Here is a 17,583-nt window from a genome sequence, read left to right as displayed (position 1 = left end):
CCCAAAAAAAAAAAAAAAAAAAAAAAAGTTTAAGAAAAGAAAAGTAAAAAATTGTGAAAAGGGAATATAAAATTAATAGGTTCAGCCTGCTGGTGGCTTGTATTGTATGCTTTTATTTGCCATGCCTATATCATATGCTTTTATTTGCTATTGGCCAGTACCACTTTTGTTTTAATTACCATGCTTGATTCAGCCCTTCTTTAAATAAGAGATTATCTGAGGACTCTCAACCACTGCACCACCAGGGAAACCTGAGGATTGGTGTTTTTGAGTCACTTACTTAATTAGGTATTATGGCAAATTTTCAGCCATCTTTTTTTTTTTTGTGTGGTACGCGGGCCTCTCCTGTTGCGGAGCACAGGCTCCAGACGCGCAGGCTTAGTGGCCATGGCTCAAGGGCCTAGCGGCTCCGCGGCATGTGGGATCTTCCCGGACCGGGGGACGAACCCGTGTTCCTTGCGTTGGCAGGCGGACTCTCAACCACTGCGCCACCAGGGAATCCCTCAGCCATCTTTAATTCAGAAAAACCTCTCTACCATAGCAGGTGCTATTTGGGTAGAATCATCTTACCCCTTTTCAAATAGATTGTAGCTGTTCAGTTAATTTATATTTTGTTGTTTATATAGATTTAAACTCAGCTTTAAATTTTTTTGTTACTCTTTATATATTTTATTCTTTATTTCTTATTTAGCTCCCAATATGGAGCATATACTAGCAGTTGCCAATGAAGAAGGCTTCGTTAGGTTATATAACACAGAATCACAAACCAGTAGAAAGAAGTGCGTCAAAGGTAAGTCGGGGTCTAAAATATCTGTCTGAACATTTTTAATTCATAAAGCCTCAAGGAAGTTACTATTTGAATAAATTCTCAGTGATACTCACTTCTGATTAAGCCTGTTTAGGGGCCAGGCTGAAAGTAAATGGTGGACTGCCTTTCTGTCGATAACTGTTAACGGCAGCAAAGCCTTTATTGAAAGTTAAGAAAAATACATTTTAGGATTAAAAACAGTTTTTCTTTTAAAAAATTAAAATTTGTTATATTATACTGAATGTGGGGAAATGTTGCTTTAAAATATTTATATTGAACAAATATCTTACATACATAAGGCAAAGTTCCACTGACCTTAGGAAGGTAATAATCTGGAACTAGTAAGTCAAGTGTTGAGATAACTAAAGTAAAACAAAGGCTATAGATGATGTAGAGGAAATACAAAGAAAACGCCGCAGGTGTCACAAAGAGCTCTTATGTATCAAAGAAGGTGAGGAAAATTTTTCATGAAGGATGGGACATTTGAGGCAGACTGTGGTATTTAGACCCGTGGAGGTGGAATAGGACACTCCAGGTGGAGGGAAAAGCATTAGTAAAGGCCTAGAGATAGGAAACCATAGGATATAATGAGCATATAGGGAGCGCTCCAGTTTGGTTGGAATAGGATATACAGAGAACAGTAAGAGATACGGCCGAAGCAAGCAGAATTTTGAATGTCAAACCAAAGTATTTTAAACTCCATACAGAGAGCATGATGAAGATTTTTGAGAATGTTTCATAAAGATTCCATTTTAGAGAATATATACCCTCATGGAAAACAATCTGATATCAAACGGTAGTTTTATGGGGTAATGAAGGAAATGTGCTATGTGTGCAAGTCCACAAATTCTCTTTGGCCTATGGATCTTAGTGTGCTGACCACTGACCTTTTCACTACAGCTTTCAAGGCACTTCAACAGCTATTGGTATAGCTACCACAAGACATAGTTTAGACAGTTCACATTCACCATTTTCTTTGTTTAGAATGGATGGCTCACTGGAATGCTGTCTTTGACCTGGCCTGGGTCCCTGGTGAACTTAAGCTTGTAAGTGACTTTCATTTTATTGGGATCTGGGTAAACACTGGTAAAGGGTTGCTTTATTAAACTGTGAAACCTTATTTTTGAAAGGTTACAGCAGCAGGTGATCAAACAGCCAAATTTTGGGATGTAAAAGCTGGTGAGCTGATTGGAACGTGCAAAGGTCATCAGTGCAGCCTCAAGTCAGTTGCCTTTTCTAAGTTTGAGAAAGGTAGGTATATGCTTACCCTCTTTCATCTCCTTAACCTCTTTCATGGTGAAGTAATAATAAGCTGTAATTGTTTCCACCCTTTCCCCTGTCAAAGTTGCTCCTTTACCTACGTAGATGTTTGCGATTCTTAATATGACTTGGAAACCTCAATGAAATTAAGTTGGATTTTAGTCCCATTCTAATGGATATTATCTCCAGCTTGTCTCTGAAAGTCAAGTGTCTTCAGATAATTTTTTTCTGTAATCTTGCAGATAAGGTAAAAATTCACAAATAGCCACAATCCCTCTGTTCAACTTTGAGTGGCCTTTGAGGTCAAAGCCTGTACTGGACACTGATTAACTCCATTTGTAAAATAGTTACTTTAACTCTACTTGTAAAATTTAAATGGAGTATGAGGCTGGGTGGGAAACCTGATAAACTGGACATGATTCTTTACCTAAAAAATTTACCACGTAATTACTTTAAATGGCCCAGTTCCCTGGTATGTTTTCAACTGTTATTTACTCACAATCTTTCTATATTTATTTAACTATTATAATGGAGAAGGAAGATTATAAGAAAGAGGGCTATAATACAGAACAGTACTATAGTAGCCGGGGAAAAACTTAGCAGGGGTATCTGAATGAGCTCTTCATTTCTGTTTTTTTTGTTTTCTTTTCTCCTTCCTCCATTTGTTTCTCACTAAATAAGAGTGAGACAGCAAACATTCATCTCAAAGAAGTGGCTGATCAATCTGATTTTAATCTCGGAATAATAGAAATAAACAGTATAGTTCCCTTTATCATTAAAAAATATTCTATTTTTAAAAGGAATGTTTTTGTTTATTCACCTGAGCACTCAGGAGTACTAAACTGAGTTGTTGAGCTGGTTTGGACTTTAAAAAAAGGTCAGTTGATTGCTGTTGAGACTGGAACCTTGAAGAGGAAATACATGACATAGTTTTTATCTCTGCATAACTTTTCATTAACACATCTGTTGTATAAAGTTAGGTATGCTTGTGTTCTAGTTTACTACACTCCTGTGTCAGAGTTCATTGTAAGTTTATAAAAATAATTTAAAGTCATGAAAATGTACTTAAAGTAAATTTGTTTATTTAAAGGGTAATAGAAAAGGGAAACACCATATCTTTCGGTCCCTTTACTTACTTTTTAAAACTGTGCATTGAATCTATGCCAGTGTGGTCTAGTAGAAAAAGTGGTAACCTTTATCATGGCTCCCAGTAGTTCACAGGTGCCCTAGTGTGAATTAGTCTGGTTGGACACTGCCCCCAAGGCCTCATCGTTTGGTTGCTAAAACACAGATTTTAGGCCTTACCCCCTCAGCCAAGTGTTCTTGTGCAGGACATACTTTTACAGCCATACATAGAAGCCCTGTGTTTTGTTCTGCTTTCTGCCTTTAAATTCTTGGGCAAAGTCATTTTTATCTCCCAGGACCTTCATTTCCAAATTCACAAAAACACTGTAAGCATAAAAATGAAGTGAGGGTCTTCCCTGGTGGCGCAGTGGTTAAGAGTCCGCCTGCCTATGCGGGGGATGCAGGTTCGTGCCCCAGTCCGGGAGGATCCCACATGCCGCGTAGCGGCTGGGCCCGTGAGCCATGGCCGCTGAGCCTGCGTGTCCGGAGCCTGTGCTCTGCAATGGGAGAGGCCACAGCAGTGAGAGGCCCGCGTACAGAAGAAAAAAAAAAATGAAGTGAGATGTGAATGCACACACACCAAAACAAACAAACACAAAACTGAGGAGCATATAAATGCTTAGTGGGTTGGTTTTTTTGGTGGTGGTTTTTTGTAGGTAACATGGTAGGAAAGATCACGATCCAGTTCTTTCAGCCCTACATGGGCAGGATACAAATAATCCTAAAGGACATAGTTATACTAGTGGAATTTGCCTTCCCTAAATATCTACCACCTGAAAACATGGAAAATGTTTTCATCTCTAATTGTCAGTTGCTCACAGATGTGTGTTTTGTGTGATAAAATGGGTGTTAGAACTTCTAGTGAGTAATTAAAAATAATTATAAGTGTTTTTCTATTTCCCCTCCTACAAACTTATCTTCAAATTTGCACCTTCTTTCTCATTCTTCATTCTCCAGTTTAAGACGAATCCTTCTTCCTAGGGCACTGGTTCTCAACCCTGACTCATTAGTCACCTAGGGAGGTGTTTTGTTTTGTTTTGTTTTGATTGAAATATAGTTGATTTACAACGTTGTGTTAATTTCTTCTGTATAGCAAAGTGACTCAGTTATACACATTGGGGAGGTTTTTTAAAATACCAATTAAGTGTGAATCTCTAGGGGGTGGGCCAGGCGTCTATTTTGTTAAAATTCCTCAAGGAATTCCAGTGTGCAGCTAAGGTTAAGAAACATTCTTGATCCTCCCCAAGACCTTATGCTATCACTTACATCCCCACAGCTCCTCTGTCTTCAAGCTTTCCTTCTCTTGGCTCTTTCTCCATAGGAAAAACTCAAGCATATCTGTGGCCTGTCCAGAAAGAAACATCTTAACCTTGTATTCTCCTTCAGCTATCATCCTTTCTTTTTTTTTTTTTTTGTGGTACGCGGGCCTCTCACTGTTGTGGCCTCCCCCGTTGCGGGGCGCACAGGCTCAGCGGCCATGGCTCATGGGCCTAGTCGCTCCGCGGCATGTGGGATCTTCCCAGACTGGGGCACGAACCCGTGTCCCCTGCATTGGCAGGCGGACTCTCAACCACTGCGCCACCAGGGAAGCCCAACTATCATCCTTTCTTATTTCCTATCTCTTCTAAGTTTCTTAAGAGTAATCAAAACCTGGTTAAATGTCCTCATCTCAGTTTGGTTCAATCCATTCCATCTCCCTTCCTGAAACCACCCTGCCTTCTACTTGTTCAATATTTGACACTTCTGGCAAGTTATTTTAAAATTCATGAAAATTGTTTTCTTCCTTGGAATCTGTGATACCACTCCCTCTGGTTCTCTGTATTTCTCTTTATTCCTTCATAATTGCTTTTGTGAACTCCACTTCTTTACCTAACCTGAAGTGTTGACATGGCCCAAGATTTGGTATTTGGCCATCTTCTCCTTTCAGTCTGTACCTTCTCCCTGGACAGTTTCATTTATTCCAATTTTGTTTTGTTTTTTGTTCCACTTATATTGAACCAGATTGTATTTCCAGCTTTCACTTTTCCTACAAGCACTTCAAGTTCAGCATACCCAAAACTGAACTCATGATTTCCCCCAGCATCACCATCTTTCCCCTGTCCTCTGAAATCATTTCTCTTCAGCCTGAAGAAAGTCCCTTAACATTTCTTGCAGTTCGAGTCTGGTTGTAATTAACCCCCTTTGTTTTCCTTTATATGAAAATGCCTTTATTTCATCTTCACTATTAAAGGATATTTTTGTTGGATATAAAATCCAGGTTGACGGGATTTTTCCTTTCATTACTTGAAGGTGTTGTTCCAGTGTCTTCCATGGTTTCTGTGGAGAACTCTGGTCATTTGAATCCTTTCCCTGTATGTACTATGTTGTTTCTCCCGACTGCCTTTGGGGTTTTCTGTCTTGGTTTGCAGCAGTTTGACTGTGATGTGTCTAGACATGGTTCCCTGCAAAATTATCCTGTTTGAGGCTTGCTGAGCTTTTTGAATTTGTAAATTTACAAATATGTGTCACTGAATCTGAGAATATTTCTGCCATGATTTCTTGAAATATTTTTTTCTGCCCAATTTTCTCTCCTGGGACTCCAATTACTCATGTATTAGACTTTTTGAAATTGTCCCATGAATCCTTGAAGCTTTCTTCATCTTTTTCAATTTTCTTAAATTTGAGATATAATTAACACCCCATAAAATTCACCCATTTAATGTGTACATTTCACTGGTTTTTAATTTTCTTATAGAGTTTTGCAGCCATCACCACAATCTAAGTTTAGAATGTTTCCATCAACCCAAAAAGAAACCAGAACCTGTTAGCAGTACTTTCCGTCTTACCAACCCTACACAGCCACTGGACTACTTTCTCTCTATATAATTTGCCTCTTCTGCACCTTCGTATAAGTAGAACCACACAATATGTTGTTGGCTTCTTTCGCTTAGCATAATGTTCAATCTTATTTTTCTCTCTTCCTCAGATTGAATGATTTCTGTTGATCTGTCTTCAAGTTCATAGACGTTTTCCTCTGTTCTCTCCATTCTGCTCTTAAGCCTATCCAGTGAATTTTATCATTTCAGAAGTTGTGGACTTGGGTTCTAAAATTTCCATTTGTTTTCAATAAGTTCTGTTTGTTACTCTGCTGAGATTTCTCATCTTTTCATTGATTATGAGTGTCTCTTTATTTCACTTGACAGTAATATCTCTTTTACAACCAGACCTGATAAATCCACATCTGGGTTGTTTTGAGGCTGGCCTCTGTTGATTTCTTTTCCCTTGAGAATGACGCATTTTCCTGGCTCTGTATATGGCAAGTAACTTAAGATCATACCCTGGGCATTGGGAATGGTGTGTTGGACTCTGAATTCTGTTATGTTGCTCAGGAAAGAGTTGGTGTTTTTGTTTCAACAGGCAGTTAAATCATTTAGACTCAAATAGCATAAAGTCAAACCTGTGGGAAGGCAGTCAGTTCAGAAGATCAGATCTCAATTCAGTTCTTTAATTTAAGCCTTAGTTGGAAGCTGCTTTTAGCTTTCCTATGCACATATGGTTTGGGGGTCAGCCAGAGACTTGAGCTAAGTTTAAACACAGAATTAGGGTTTCCCTTTCTCTGCTGTCTCCAGGCTTCCCCACTTCCTCTGGCAGCTCTTCTTGCCCCTGTCCTCTTTTCCTAGTTCCTCTGGCTTGAAAGATGGTCCTTTTGTTGGCACTTTGGCTGCCTGGTTCTGATGCTACAACTGTGGCTGCCCTCAAGGTAAAACCACAAAAAATCAGGAACTTACCCTAGGCCAGTCACTTGCTTCAGGTGTGACTCCCTTACAAAAATTGTATGGTTTTGGTCAATCTCTATATGACCCTCAAGTAGCTGTTTTTTGTATTTTGACCAGAGCACTTATCAAATTAATCCACCTACAATTTGATAACTGCTCCCTCTTTCATACAGGAAGCAGAATTTTTTGGTTTAATTTTAAAGAATAAAGTATGACAGATAAACTGGAGTTCCCCTGTGTTCCCTCCCCTGATCTCACCGCTCTCCTTCCATCGCCAGAGGCAACGCCTTTACAAACTTTATGTGGATCTGGTTTGTATCTTTATACTGAGACAATACAGCTTGGAGGTTTGGAATATGGGCTCTGGATACATACTGCCAAAAATAATAACCTTTGCAAGTTACATATCCTCCCTATGCCTTAGTTTTGCTTATCTGTAAAATGGGGATAATAATTCCCACCTAATAGGGTTGATAACAAGGATTGAGGTCATTTATAAAAAAGCACTTAGGATAGTGTCTAAAAATAAGCACTCAGTATATTTTGGTTATTGCTTGTTTATCGTTATTCTTACTACAACTTTATAGTATAGTGTTTCATGTGGTTTTAAAGAAAATTTACAGAGAGGGATTATTCTATCAAGTTTTTGCTCAACATAAGCATTTTGAGTTCTTAAAAATCCTTTCCCTTCACAGCTTTGTTTTCTTATTTGCGTTGAGCTATATATTTTATCATTTTTAATCTCCAGTGCCAATTACAGTACCTAACATATAATAGATACTCTAACATATAATAGATACTCTATCTAATAGATAATAGATACTCTAGGAAATTTAAATTGAAGTATATGTGTCACTGACTGGTTTTGTTAACTTCTTGATAAACTGTTTATGTGTCTGCAGCTGTCTTCTGTACAGGTGGAAGAGATGGCAACATTATGGTCTGGGACACCAGGTGCAACAAAAAAGGTAATCTAGTTCCATTTTAATTTTGATATATGTGGGATTGCCCCATAATAATTCTGAATGAAAAATCAACTATTTCACCTGATTACCACCAGGGGGCACATGTTCATAAACCCCAATTCTGCTCTGTTCAGTTCTCAGGATCTTAGTGATTGTTTTAAGTATTACCCTCCATATTTACCTCATATTGTCTTCTGAACTGTAATGCCATTTACCTAAATTATTGATGGAATTGAAATTATTAGTACATGATCTTTTATTTTAATTTTAAAAATTTGGGAACTTTTAAGAATTGGATTAAATTAAATATAATTATACTCACATTGCCCCGTGATGCCATTAAGCAGAAAGCAATGATCATCTCCTTGCTTCACTTTTTTTTAAAAACATTATTTTTAATAGACTATTTTTTAGAGCAATTTTAGATACACAGCAAAATTGAACAGAATGTACAAAGAGTTCTCTCTGTACTGATATACCTCCTGTCCCTACACAGCCTCTCCCACTGTCGACATGTCCAACGTCCAGGTAGAGTTGGACATTTGTTACGATTGGTGAACCTACTCTGACACATCATTATCACCCAGTGTCCGTCTGTACTTTACATTATGGTTCACTCTTGGTATTATACATTCTCTTGGTTGTGACAAACGTATAGTGACATATACCTACCATTATAGTATCATACAGAATAGTTTCTCTGCCCTAAAAGTCCTCTGTGCTCTACCTATTCATCCTGCACGCCCCCCTAACCTCTAGCAATCACTGATCTTTTACTATCTCCATGGTTTTGCCTTTCCCAGAATGTCATATAATTGGAATCATACAGTATGTAGCCTTTTCAGATTGCCTTCTCTCACTTAGTAATACGTATTTAAGGTCTGTTTATGGCTTGGTATCTCATTTTTTTTTAGCACAGAATAATATATCATTGTCTACATATGCCACAGTTTTATTCATACATTCCCCTACTGAAGGATATCTTTGTTGCTTCCAAGTTTTGGCAGTTATGAATAAAGCTGCTATAAATATCCATGTGCTTATTTCTTTTTATACATCATAATCTCACCACAAGAGATGTAGTACAGTAGCCCTGCTGGCTTCTAATTTCACTAATTTAATAAAGAATATAATTAATTTTGACATCTTTTATATAAATGTTACATTCAGCATGGGAATAAAGTTCTGAAACCTAAACCATTTACCTTGGAATATTTTTCAGATGGATTTTATAGGCAAGTGAATCAAATCAGTGGAGCTCACAATACCTTAGACAAGCAAACCCCTTCAAAACCTAAGAAGAAACAGAATTCAAAAGGGCTTGCTCCTTCTGTGGTAAGGTTTTATAGCTGTATACATGTGTGCAGATCTTGACAGTAGCATAGAGTCTCACTTTAGGGAATTCGTTGGGCATAAAATAGGAGCTAGAGAGTCAGTCAATGAATGAGAATCTTCATTTCCTCTTGATGTCACTGGCTTATTGCTTAATACCAGTTCAGTACCTATGGTACTGGTACTCAAACTCTAGTGTGCAACAGAGTCACTTGGGGAATATGTTAAAAATTCAGTTTCCTGAGACTCATCCCTAGAGATCTCCCTGCATACACATCATCTACAGTATGATGTGATTCATTAGGAAAGGGAGATGGGTAGTTTGAAGAAGCATATTAAGTACCATGATACAGTATTCTGTAGGGGAAAGGAATCCCTGTTATTGTTTTCATAATACAAACTGCAGAAAAGATATGGGTTTTTTATTATTTTTGTTTTTTAATATTTGGCAAAAGATTATAAAATATTTTGAGAAATATTGGGGTAAAATATAGTACCTCTTTAGCATATTATAGTCAAAGCTCAAACAATGCCCATAATACAGCTTTTTTCTTTAAGAAAAATCACCAGTGTTTTTACTTGAATTTGTTTATTTTTCTAGTATTCTTGGTGTGTAGAGTCTTAGTTAATATTTTGGGGACGTGTGGTTGCTAGAACATTAGGACTTAAAATTACACGGGCATGAATGGAAACTGACAGGGTTAGCATGTGATTTTTGGAGGCCAGATGAAGTTAAAATGAGTAACATTTCAGACTTTTCATCAGATTCTTAGCCAAGAAAACTTAACAGCAATTAGGAGGTAAAACTCTACTAGCTCCTTTAGAGTTTTCATAGCATGTAACCATCTTTCATTCACAATTCTTTAGACACTCGTATATGACAATCTGGATAGACAGCAACATTTTATAGATGAAACAGGTACAGGTTAAATGAGGTTCCTAAGGGTAGACAGTAGGGATGATTTCAAATAGAGCTAGTAGACTTAGACGTCTAAGTACTAAAATCTTGTGTTAATCACCAGTTTTTTCTTGAATATGAGTCAAAGTGTTCATACTATGTAATATAACATGATGTTTAGGTCACTTCCTTGCTAAAATTCCTTCTTGGTCTGCATATATATCTGACTAGGATTATTGGAAGGGCAAGATCTAGTCATACTCAGTTTAGGGGAAAAAGCCATCATTTTAGCACCTTGGTCTCTTGATAGTGAAGATTGTTATACCCAAAATAGGATTTCCTTCTTTTCTTTTTCTTCCTTGTGCTGTAGGATTTCCAGCAGAGTGTTACTGTGGTCCTCTTTCAAGATGAGAATACATTAGTCTCAGCAGGAGCCGTGGATGGGTAAGACGAGTCTTTATTTCTTGGTTCTTTTGGTGAGCTGTCTTTCATGAACTGGGATGGGGAAGTCACCTAGACCCATTATAATTCAATGTGTGTGCTTTTAACTTTCAACATAGTGAGTACCCAGCTGAGAAGAGGAATTACAGATCACACTGGAAAATATCTAGTTAGGACTCTTGCTCAAATAATTAAATGAGATAATGTATCACACTTAGCACATTTCTAGCACATAAGAGGAGTGTTGGCTGCTGCTGCTATTATAGAGAAGCTGGCTGGGTAACTTGCTTGCCTCTGCAGTGTAATTTAATCAAGGATTCTTATTTTGAGGAGCAAAATTTCTGTTACAGGCATATATCAGAGATATTGCAGGTTTGGTTCCAGACCACTGCAATAAAGCTAGTATCGCAAAAAAGTGAGTCACACGAACTTTTTTGGTTTCCTAGTATATATAAAAGTTATATTTATATTATGCTGTATTTATATTAGTATATTATAGTTTATTATATTACTATATAGTTATATTTACATTATAGTCTACTAAGTGTGTGATAGCATTATGTCTAAAATAATCAATATACAGACCTTAATATAAAAATATTTGATTGCTAAAAAATGCCAAAATAATTACAATAGTAGCATCAAAGATCACCAATCACAGATCACTATATCAAATATAATAATGATGAAAAAGTTTGAAGCATTGGGAGAATTAGCAAAATGTGGCACAGAAACATGAAGTGAGAAGATGCTTTTGGAAAAATGGCACCTATAGACTTGCCACAAACCTTCAATTCATAAAAGAACGCAATATCTATAAAGCAAAGCACAGTAAAATGAGGTATGCCTGTATTTTGGATTTTGTCTTTTCTGGTTTAGTAATATCCTAAAAGGAGGAATATGATTCTGGACATGTAACTGGCATTTCTGGGAGCAATCTAACTAGATTGATAGGCCTAAAGACTTTCATATACTTTCCTTCTATGATTGCTCTGAATTTTTGGCTTCCAAATAAGTTTGTGATACTTCTTGATTGTTTGCTTTGTTGGAATTTAAGTTCATTGAGTATAGGGGCTCTTTCTTTTTAAAATTCTCTTCTTTGCCCTGTTTTTGCCCATATCTCCCAAGACATCCCTCCCTTCAAAAGTTTTAATTTTAAAATATGATGGCTTAATAAACTAGAATTTTTATTGTGTCCTCTGGACACTTAAACTCTTCTGTGGACTGAATTCTCAGGCACAAATGTAGAATTATCTAAAGGTTATTAGTTATATTTGTAAATGGCTGTGAAAGCTTTGCTTCCAAGGATACTTCCCTTTTATAACCAAGCTTGTGTTTTCAAGTTGCCTACAAAGTAGATGTAGAAAATTAAGAAAATTATTCCAATAGATGAAATGAAAAAATACTTTATTTCACAGGAAAATTTGTTTAGAGTAGATTACTTAAGGAGTTAATATATGGAGATATAACCATAGGGACAGAGCTTAACACTTAATGATGTCAAAGGTTACATGCAGAATGTTAAAGGCTTAGGAAGTGCTTTTTTCTGAAAACAATGAAACAATGACTATCAGCAGTCAGCCTTCATCTTCCTTTTCCGCTCCCTTGAAGTAAACTCAGGGCAACCCATCAGTGGGTCAGATCACATCTGTTTCCGGTCTGCCAGAATTGTTAGCCTGACATTGGAGACAAGAGTATGAGATAGTTCAGTCTGTTTCCCAATGACATATCCTCACTGTACCTGGTTGATGTGCCAGAGGAATTAGATTAAAAGTCATTTCACATTCATATGTACTTGAAACTGATTGGTCTTGGAGAAGGACTATAAAATAACTATTTCTTTACCTTGGTTTTTAGGGTAATCAAAATATGGGATTTACGTAAGAATTATACTGCTTATCGGCAAGAACCCATAGCATCCAAGTCTTTCCTGTACCCAGGTAGCAGCACTCGAAAACTAGGTAAGCCTTTGCGTATTCATTAGGACTTTTTTGTAGGGCTTTTTTGGATATGTAAGTTTTTGTTAAAATTTTTAAAGTAAATAGCAAGCTAGTTTTCAGCAACTATTATTCTCTGTTGACTTGAGAAACTAATATATGGAAGTATCTTTTTGAAGTTCAAAAGATAGAAACTCCTAAGAATAATTTTGGTTTGTATATACTTTAGGGAAGAAGAATTCTGATGATTCTTGTGAAATGATCTAAAAAGATCATTTTCACCTCAGTTCTACTCTCCTTCATCAGCACATGCTACCTAAAGTTTCCTTTTTCTAGGATACTCAAGTCTGATTTTGGATTCTACTGGCTCTACTTTATTTGCTAACTGCACAGATGACAACATCTACATGTTCAATATGACTGGATTAAAGACTTCTCCAGGTAGGAGCTTAGTCATTCAGATTCTCTTTCCTGGAAACTAATAGGGTTTTTTTTGTTAATGAGAATTTAATGTTGATTTTTTTTTTTTTTTTCTGTACCAAATTTATGAAGACATATAAGGACTTTGGGGTCTTCGATTAGTTCCAGTGATGTTTTTATAGATGTATTTACCTTGTGATGATTTCACAAGTGAACAGAATCCTGCTCTGTGTGGTAACTTCATAGTGAGTCTCTCCCGAAATTATACCCCTTTGGGTATACTTAAAATTATCTCAGTTTTTGTGGGATAGAGAAGGCTGTTCTGCCCGGGTTTTGTCCTATTTGGGAGCTGTTCATTAAAATTAGGGGACCTCTGGATGTTTTCCCTAACCTCACCTTTTTATTTTTCTTCAAGAAAATTATAAGTGGGATCTGACTTTAAAGCTGATAAATAACATTTTAAAAAATCAGAGTTTTTCAAGCATACTCTAAGAGGGTTATTTGAATTTCATCATTTTAAGAACATTATCAATTATTTAAGCAAGCTGCATATCTTGTAACCTACTTCTCAGGTATAGCTCTGTCAGAAACTGACTTTGAATTCTATAACCAATCCCTAGAGCTACCCAGTTCCCAGTAAAGTAAGATGTGCTGATAAAAAAGAAATCTTAAAATTGTACAGAATTTAGCTGGGCTCTTAGAGAAGTTTCTAAAGACTGACCCCTAGCCATGGTTAGGACTTTGGTATCTGTGGCAGTTACCCAGTTGGTATTTTCAGTGCCCTGGGTTAGGTCTGACGTTGTCTAAACAAGAATAAGAGTATTTGGAAAAGGGAAGAGATTTTATAACTTTGCTTGCTGTCTTCGTGAATAGAATTAGAACTTGGACAACTTCTAATTTATTTAGCCATATAAAACAGACTCTTTCAAATTTTTCCCTAAAAGATAAAAGCCTAATTATATTATCAGATGTCCAAGAGCTCTTTCTGTATCATTTTGTTATAGTGTGGCACCAAAAGGGGCTTTGAATTTAGTTGTCCTTCTGCCATTAAAACAAATATGCCCAAGGCCACTTTACTAATAATTTAGTAACCTTTTTCCTGTGCTCCTGAAATAATTTGATTGGCTCTCATATATAGATAGGTAGGTAGGTAGATACATAGGTATGTTCCTTAGAAATTGAAAGGAAGACGTGTGTGTGTGTGTGTGTGTGTGTGTGTGTGTGTGTGTGTGTGTGTGAGACACATCTGGTAATTGCTCGTCTTTTTCAAAACTTTAGAAAGGGTCCTGGACTCAATACTTGATCTCCTGTACTTTTAATTCACAGAATTTTATTACACTAAGTGATGTTCATAAAGATGACTCTGAAGCACTTTAATGAAGCATTTTAAAAGCCCGAACTGTCAAAGATTAAATTAAACTAATTAAAGCCAATATAGGTTTTAGAAGGATTTTTCACATGGTTTGAAATATTTACTGTGTACTTTATGTTGGCTTTCCTAGACCAGCAGAGGGCAATGAATACTTACGAGTTTAGTGGGAAATTTGGTCTATAGTTTTCCATTCGTAGCTAAGAGTTGAGAAAGATGAACAATTGTAGTTTTGGAGTTGTAGTCAGAATAAAGGAGCCTGTTTATTTTGTGGGGATTTATCTATCATAGTAGCTCTATAATATGTGTATCTGAATTGATTCATATCCTGCTTAACTTTCACAGTAATAGTATTTGATGTGCAGGCTTTTTCTTAAAGGCCTATAAATACAAAGTTTTTTTCCAGTGTTATTCTAGCAAAAGGAAGGGATTTTTGTGAGTACTTACAGAAAGCTGTTAAGTCCCTTAATAATTCTTTTTTCCCCTCCATTAGAAGATTGGAGTGAAATATTTTTTCCTGCCTAAATGTATCCTTAAATTTTCTAATGACTGAGATTTTTTTCTTTTATTTCCTAGTAGTATTCTGATGCCAGAGGCCTCAGGTTTTGGTCTCCTTAGGATAAAAGAACTTGTCAAGCACGTTATGCTAGATTGGATAGTGAGAAGTCTAAACCTAACCTAGTTGAAGTATCTTACAAATGAATATATAGCTTACCCCACTTCAGCCTATTTAAAGTGCTAGATTTAATGTTACCACATCTCAGATAAGCGATCCATAAATCTTAACTCTCCTTTCATTGATTTTTACCTGTTCATACAACAAATGTTTGAAGATCTCCTCTGTTCAAAGCATTATAAGGTCTAGTGAGGAAAGAAAACGATATTTATGAAATTTATCCTTAAGATAAGTCTAAGAGGAGGAAAGACGAATGTTTAATGCAACGGAAGAAACCTAGCCTAGGGTGGGGAGAGAGGGTCTAATAAAGGCGTTTTACTAAAGGATTGGACCCCAGCTCCATTCTTGTCCTTTAAGAATATTTTTCATCACTTTCTTCTCTACAGCCAGCTCCATACCAAGTATTTGGGCTTAGATTGTGAGATTGGGTGTAATATAAAGCCTCTTTCTAGGATTTCCATTCTTTCCCTGCCAGTGTCCAGTTCTTTTTTATTTGGTGACTAGCTTGACCATCTGCTTCAGTAATCAGTACACTAATAAAACTTGTTAGAACATGTATACTCCTCATTTATTTGAAAACTGGAAATAACAAGAGCCAAGTAATTTGATTTTTTTTCCTCTGGCAGTGGCTATCTTCAATGGACATCAGAACTCTACCTTTTATGTTAAGTCCAGTATTAGTCCAGATGACCAGTTTTTAGTCAGTGGCTCAAGTGATGAAGCTGCCTACATCTGGAAGGTAAGTTACCAAACTTTCCCCACAAAGGTGAGGCTGAAGTATTCTTGCAAATATTTCTTCTGTCCAAGATGAGGTAAGGTTAATGTAAACACATACTTTAACTTTTCTGTATCAGATGTTTAGTAAAAATTGCTTCTTGCCTCTTAATATAGCCAAAACTTCACTCTGATTCTGACAGAAGATATCACACTTTCATGGTCAGCTTCTTAGAAATTGACAATCCATATCCTCCCAACAGTTTTACAGATTATCAGGAAGTTGAGAATTCAGAAGACTGGAAAGAATCTTAAGTACTTTGTCCTGCTTCCTGGAAAAACATGCTGTTCTGCCTTTCTGCCCTGTGTTTTCAAACTCTCATTCAAAACACAGTGTTTGGATCCTAGAATCCTACCCCCGAATCACACTTGCAAAAAACACTCACTCAAAAATATTCATATAATAATTGTGTTCTTTAGTCTCCTGTAAGTGGCCAATCTTCAGGCTATTGAAATAGATGTGGTTGCTTTGTTAGTTTTGTATATCTTTAATAGCATTATTTATTCATTTATTTATTTATTTTACAGATTTCCCACTTCTGTTACAGAAATTTATAATTTCTTTTTTTACATTTTAAATAAACAGTGGTTCTAAAGTGACTACTCTAGGCTAAGAAACTTAATGCTATCAATTTGAAGTCAAGTGGAGAAAATTGAAATATAAGTAGCACTTGCTGACCACTGGAAAATGTCTCTTGTGGAATAATTAATTATAGAAATGTCTGAGTTCAGAGAAGGAATAAGAGCATTAAGGCATTGTTTTCCTAGGGCTAGAAATTATTATCTTCCAGATTGCCCTATAATATCATAAACTTCCTTGATATTGGTGAATTGAATGATCAGAGTTCACACATTTTGGATTGTAGAGTCATAATGTCTAAAACTTCATAGACCTATAGGTGCAATATTATCAAATTCCTTCTCAGGAGGAAATTGTATCATTCTTAGTACTGCCAATCTCTAGAAAGTCATATCTTTAATGCAGGACGGGGTAGATCCTGTCAGGTATGAAGCATAATTCTTCAGCTTAATTTTATCTGGTCCTGAGGGAGGTACTAAAAAATGCTTTTTCTATATACCTCTAGGTTTGCAACTCTAGTTGCAAAAATGCAACACTACCTTATCAAAAGCTTTAGTAACAATAACCTAGATGGTCACAAGGTGGAGATATTGTTCTATCCAAGATGCCTTTGTGTTGACCTTACCTCTTTTTCTTCAAGCACATTTGTTGTATTTTTAAAATGAAAAATTTGCTTATAAAATATACAGTTGAGAACCCCCTCTTATGGTAAGAGTTTTTGCATAGCTTCCTGTCTATAAAATTCTTCTGACTTGAGCTTTAGACTTTATGTGACTAGCACTAATGTTTCTGCCTCATAATCTGGTCTTATGCTGTGTATTTATTGTCTTTTGGTTTTCCCTTTCCCCTTCCCTCACTGTTTTACCTACATTTCCCTTCTCTACTTTGGTTCCCAACTTAGTTAGAGGATTTTATTCCTACCAAGGTCTGTATCTTTTTAAGTTTTTTCTTAAAAACAAAATTTCAGACATATCAAAAAGTATAATAAAGGATTATGCAAAAACAAAAAAACTTTAGGCACTGATCATTTTTTAAAATCATTTAAAATCAGCTTCTTAATTATATATATAATTATATACTATGTATGTGTATAGTCTTATTGCCAATTCTTTAATTTGTTTTCTGTGTTTTGTTTTTTTCTTTTTATTGCCAAGCCTTAAAGTTCCTCCCTAGCTGTAGTACGAATGCTTGCTTTTTTTTTTTTTTTTTTTTTTTTTTTTTTTGTTTTCTTTAAATTTTTTTT

At 36.2% G+C, this 17,583-nt stretch overlaps 1 protein-coding gene across 1 annotated transcript in view; it reads left to right on the top strand.

Moving 5' to 3' along the window:
- Window positions 1–17,583, top strand: part of DTL (denticleless E3 ubiquitin protein ligase adapter) — a 38,976-nt gene that overhangs the window by 5,716 nt on the left and 15,677 nt on the right. Inside the window, exons 3-11 of the mRNA XM_024751063.1 lie at window positions 692–790; window positions 1,793–1,854; window positions 1,939–2,059; window positions 7,851–7,916; window positions 9,136–9,248; window positions 10,514–10,587; window positions 12,442–12,545; window positions 12,858–12,962; window positions 15,613–15,725. Coding sequence (XP_024606831.1) covers window positions 692–790; window positions 1,793–1,854; window positions 1,939–2,059; window positions 7,851–7,916; window positions 9,136–9,248; window positions 10,514–10,587; window positions 12,442–12,545; window positions 12,858–12,962; window positions 15,613–15,725 — 857 coding nt within the window. The remainder of the gene's footprint in view (window positions 1–691; window positions 791–1,792; window positions 1,855–1,938; window positions 2,060–7,850; window positions 7,917–9,135; window positions 9,249–10,513; window positions 10,588–12,441; window positions 12,546–12,857; window positions 12,963–15,612; window positions 15,726–17,583) is intronic.

Source organism: Neophocaena asiaeorientalis, unplaced genomic scaffold (genome assembly GCF_003031525.2).
Source record: "Neophocaena asiaeorientalis asiaeorientalis breed wild unplaced genomic scaffold, Neophocaena_asiaeorientalis_V1.1 scaffold67, whole genome shotgun sequence".
NCBI classification, from domain to species: domain Eukaryota; kingdom Metazoa; phylum Chordata; class Mammalia; order Artiodactyla; family Phocoenidae; genus Neophocaena; species Neophocaena asiaeorientalis.
This window is presented reverse-complemented; position numbering and strand designations above follow the sequence as displayed.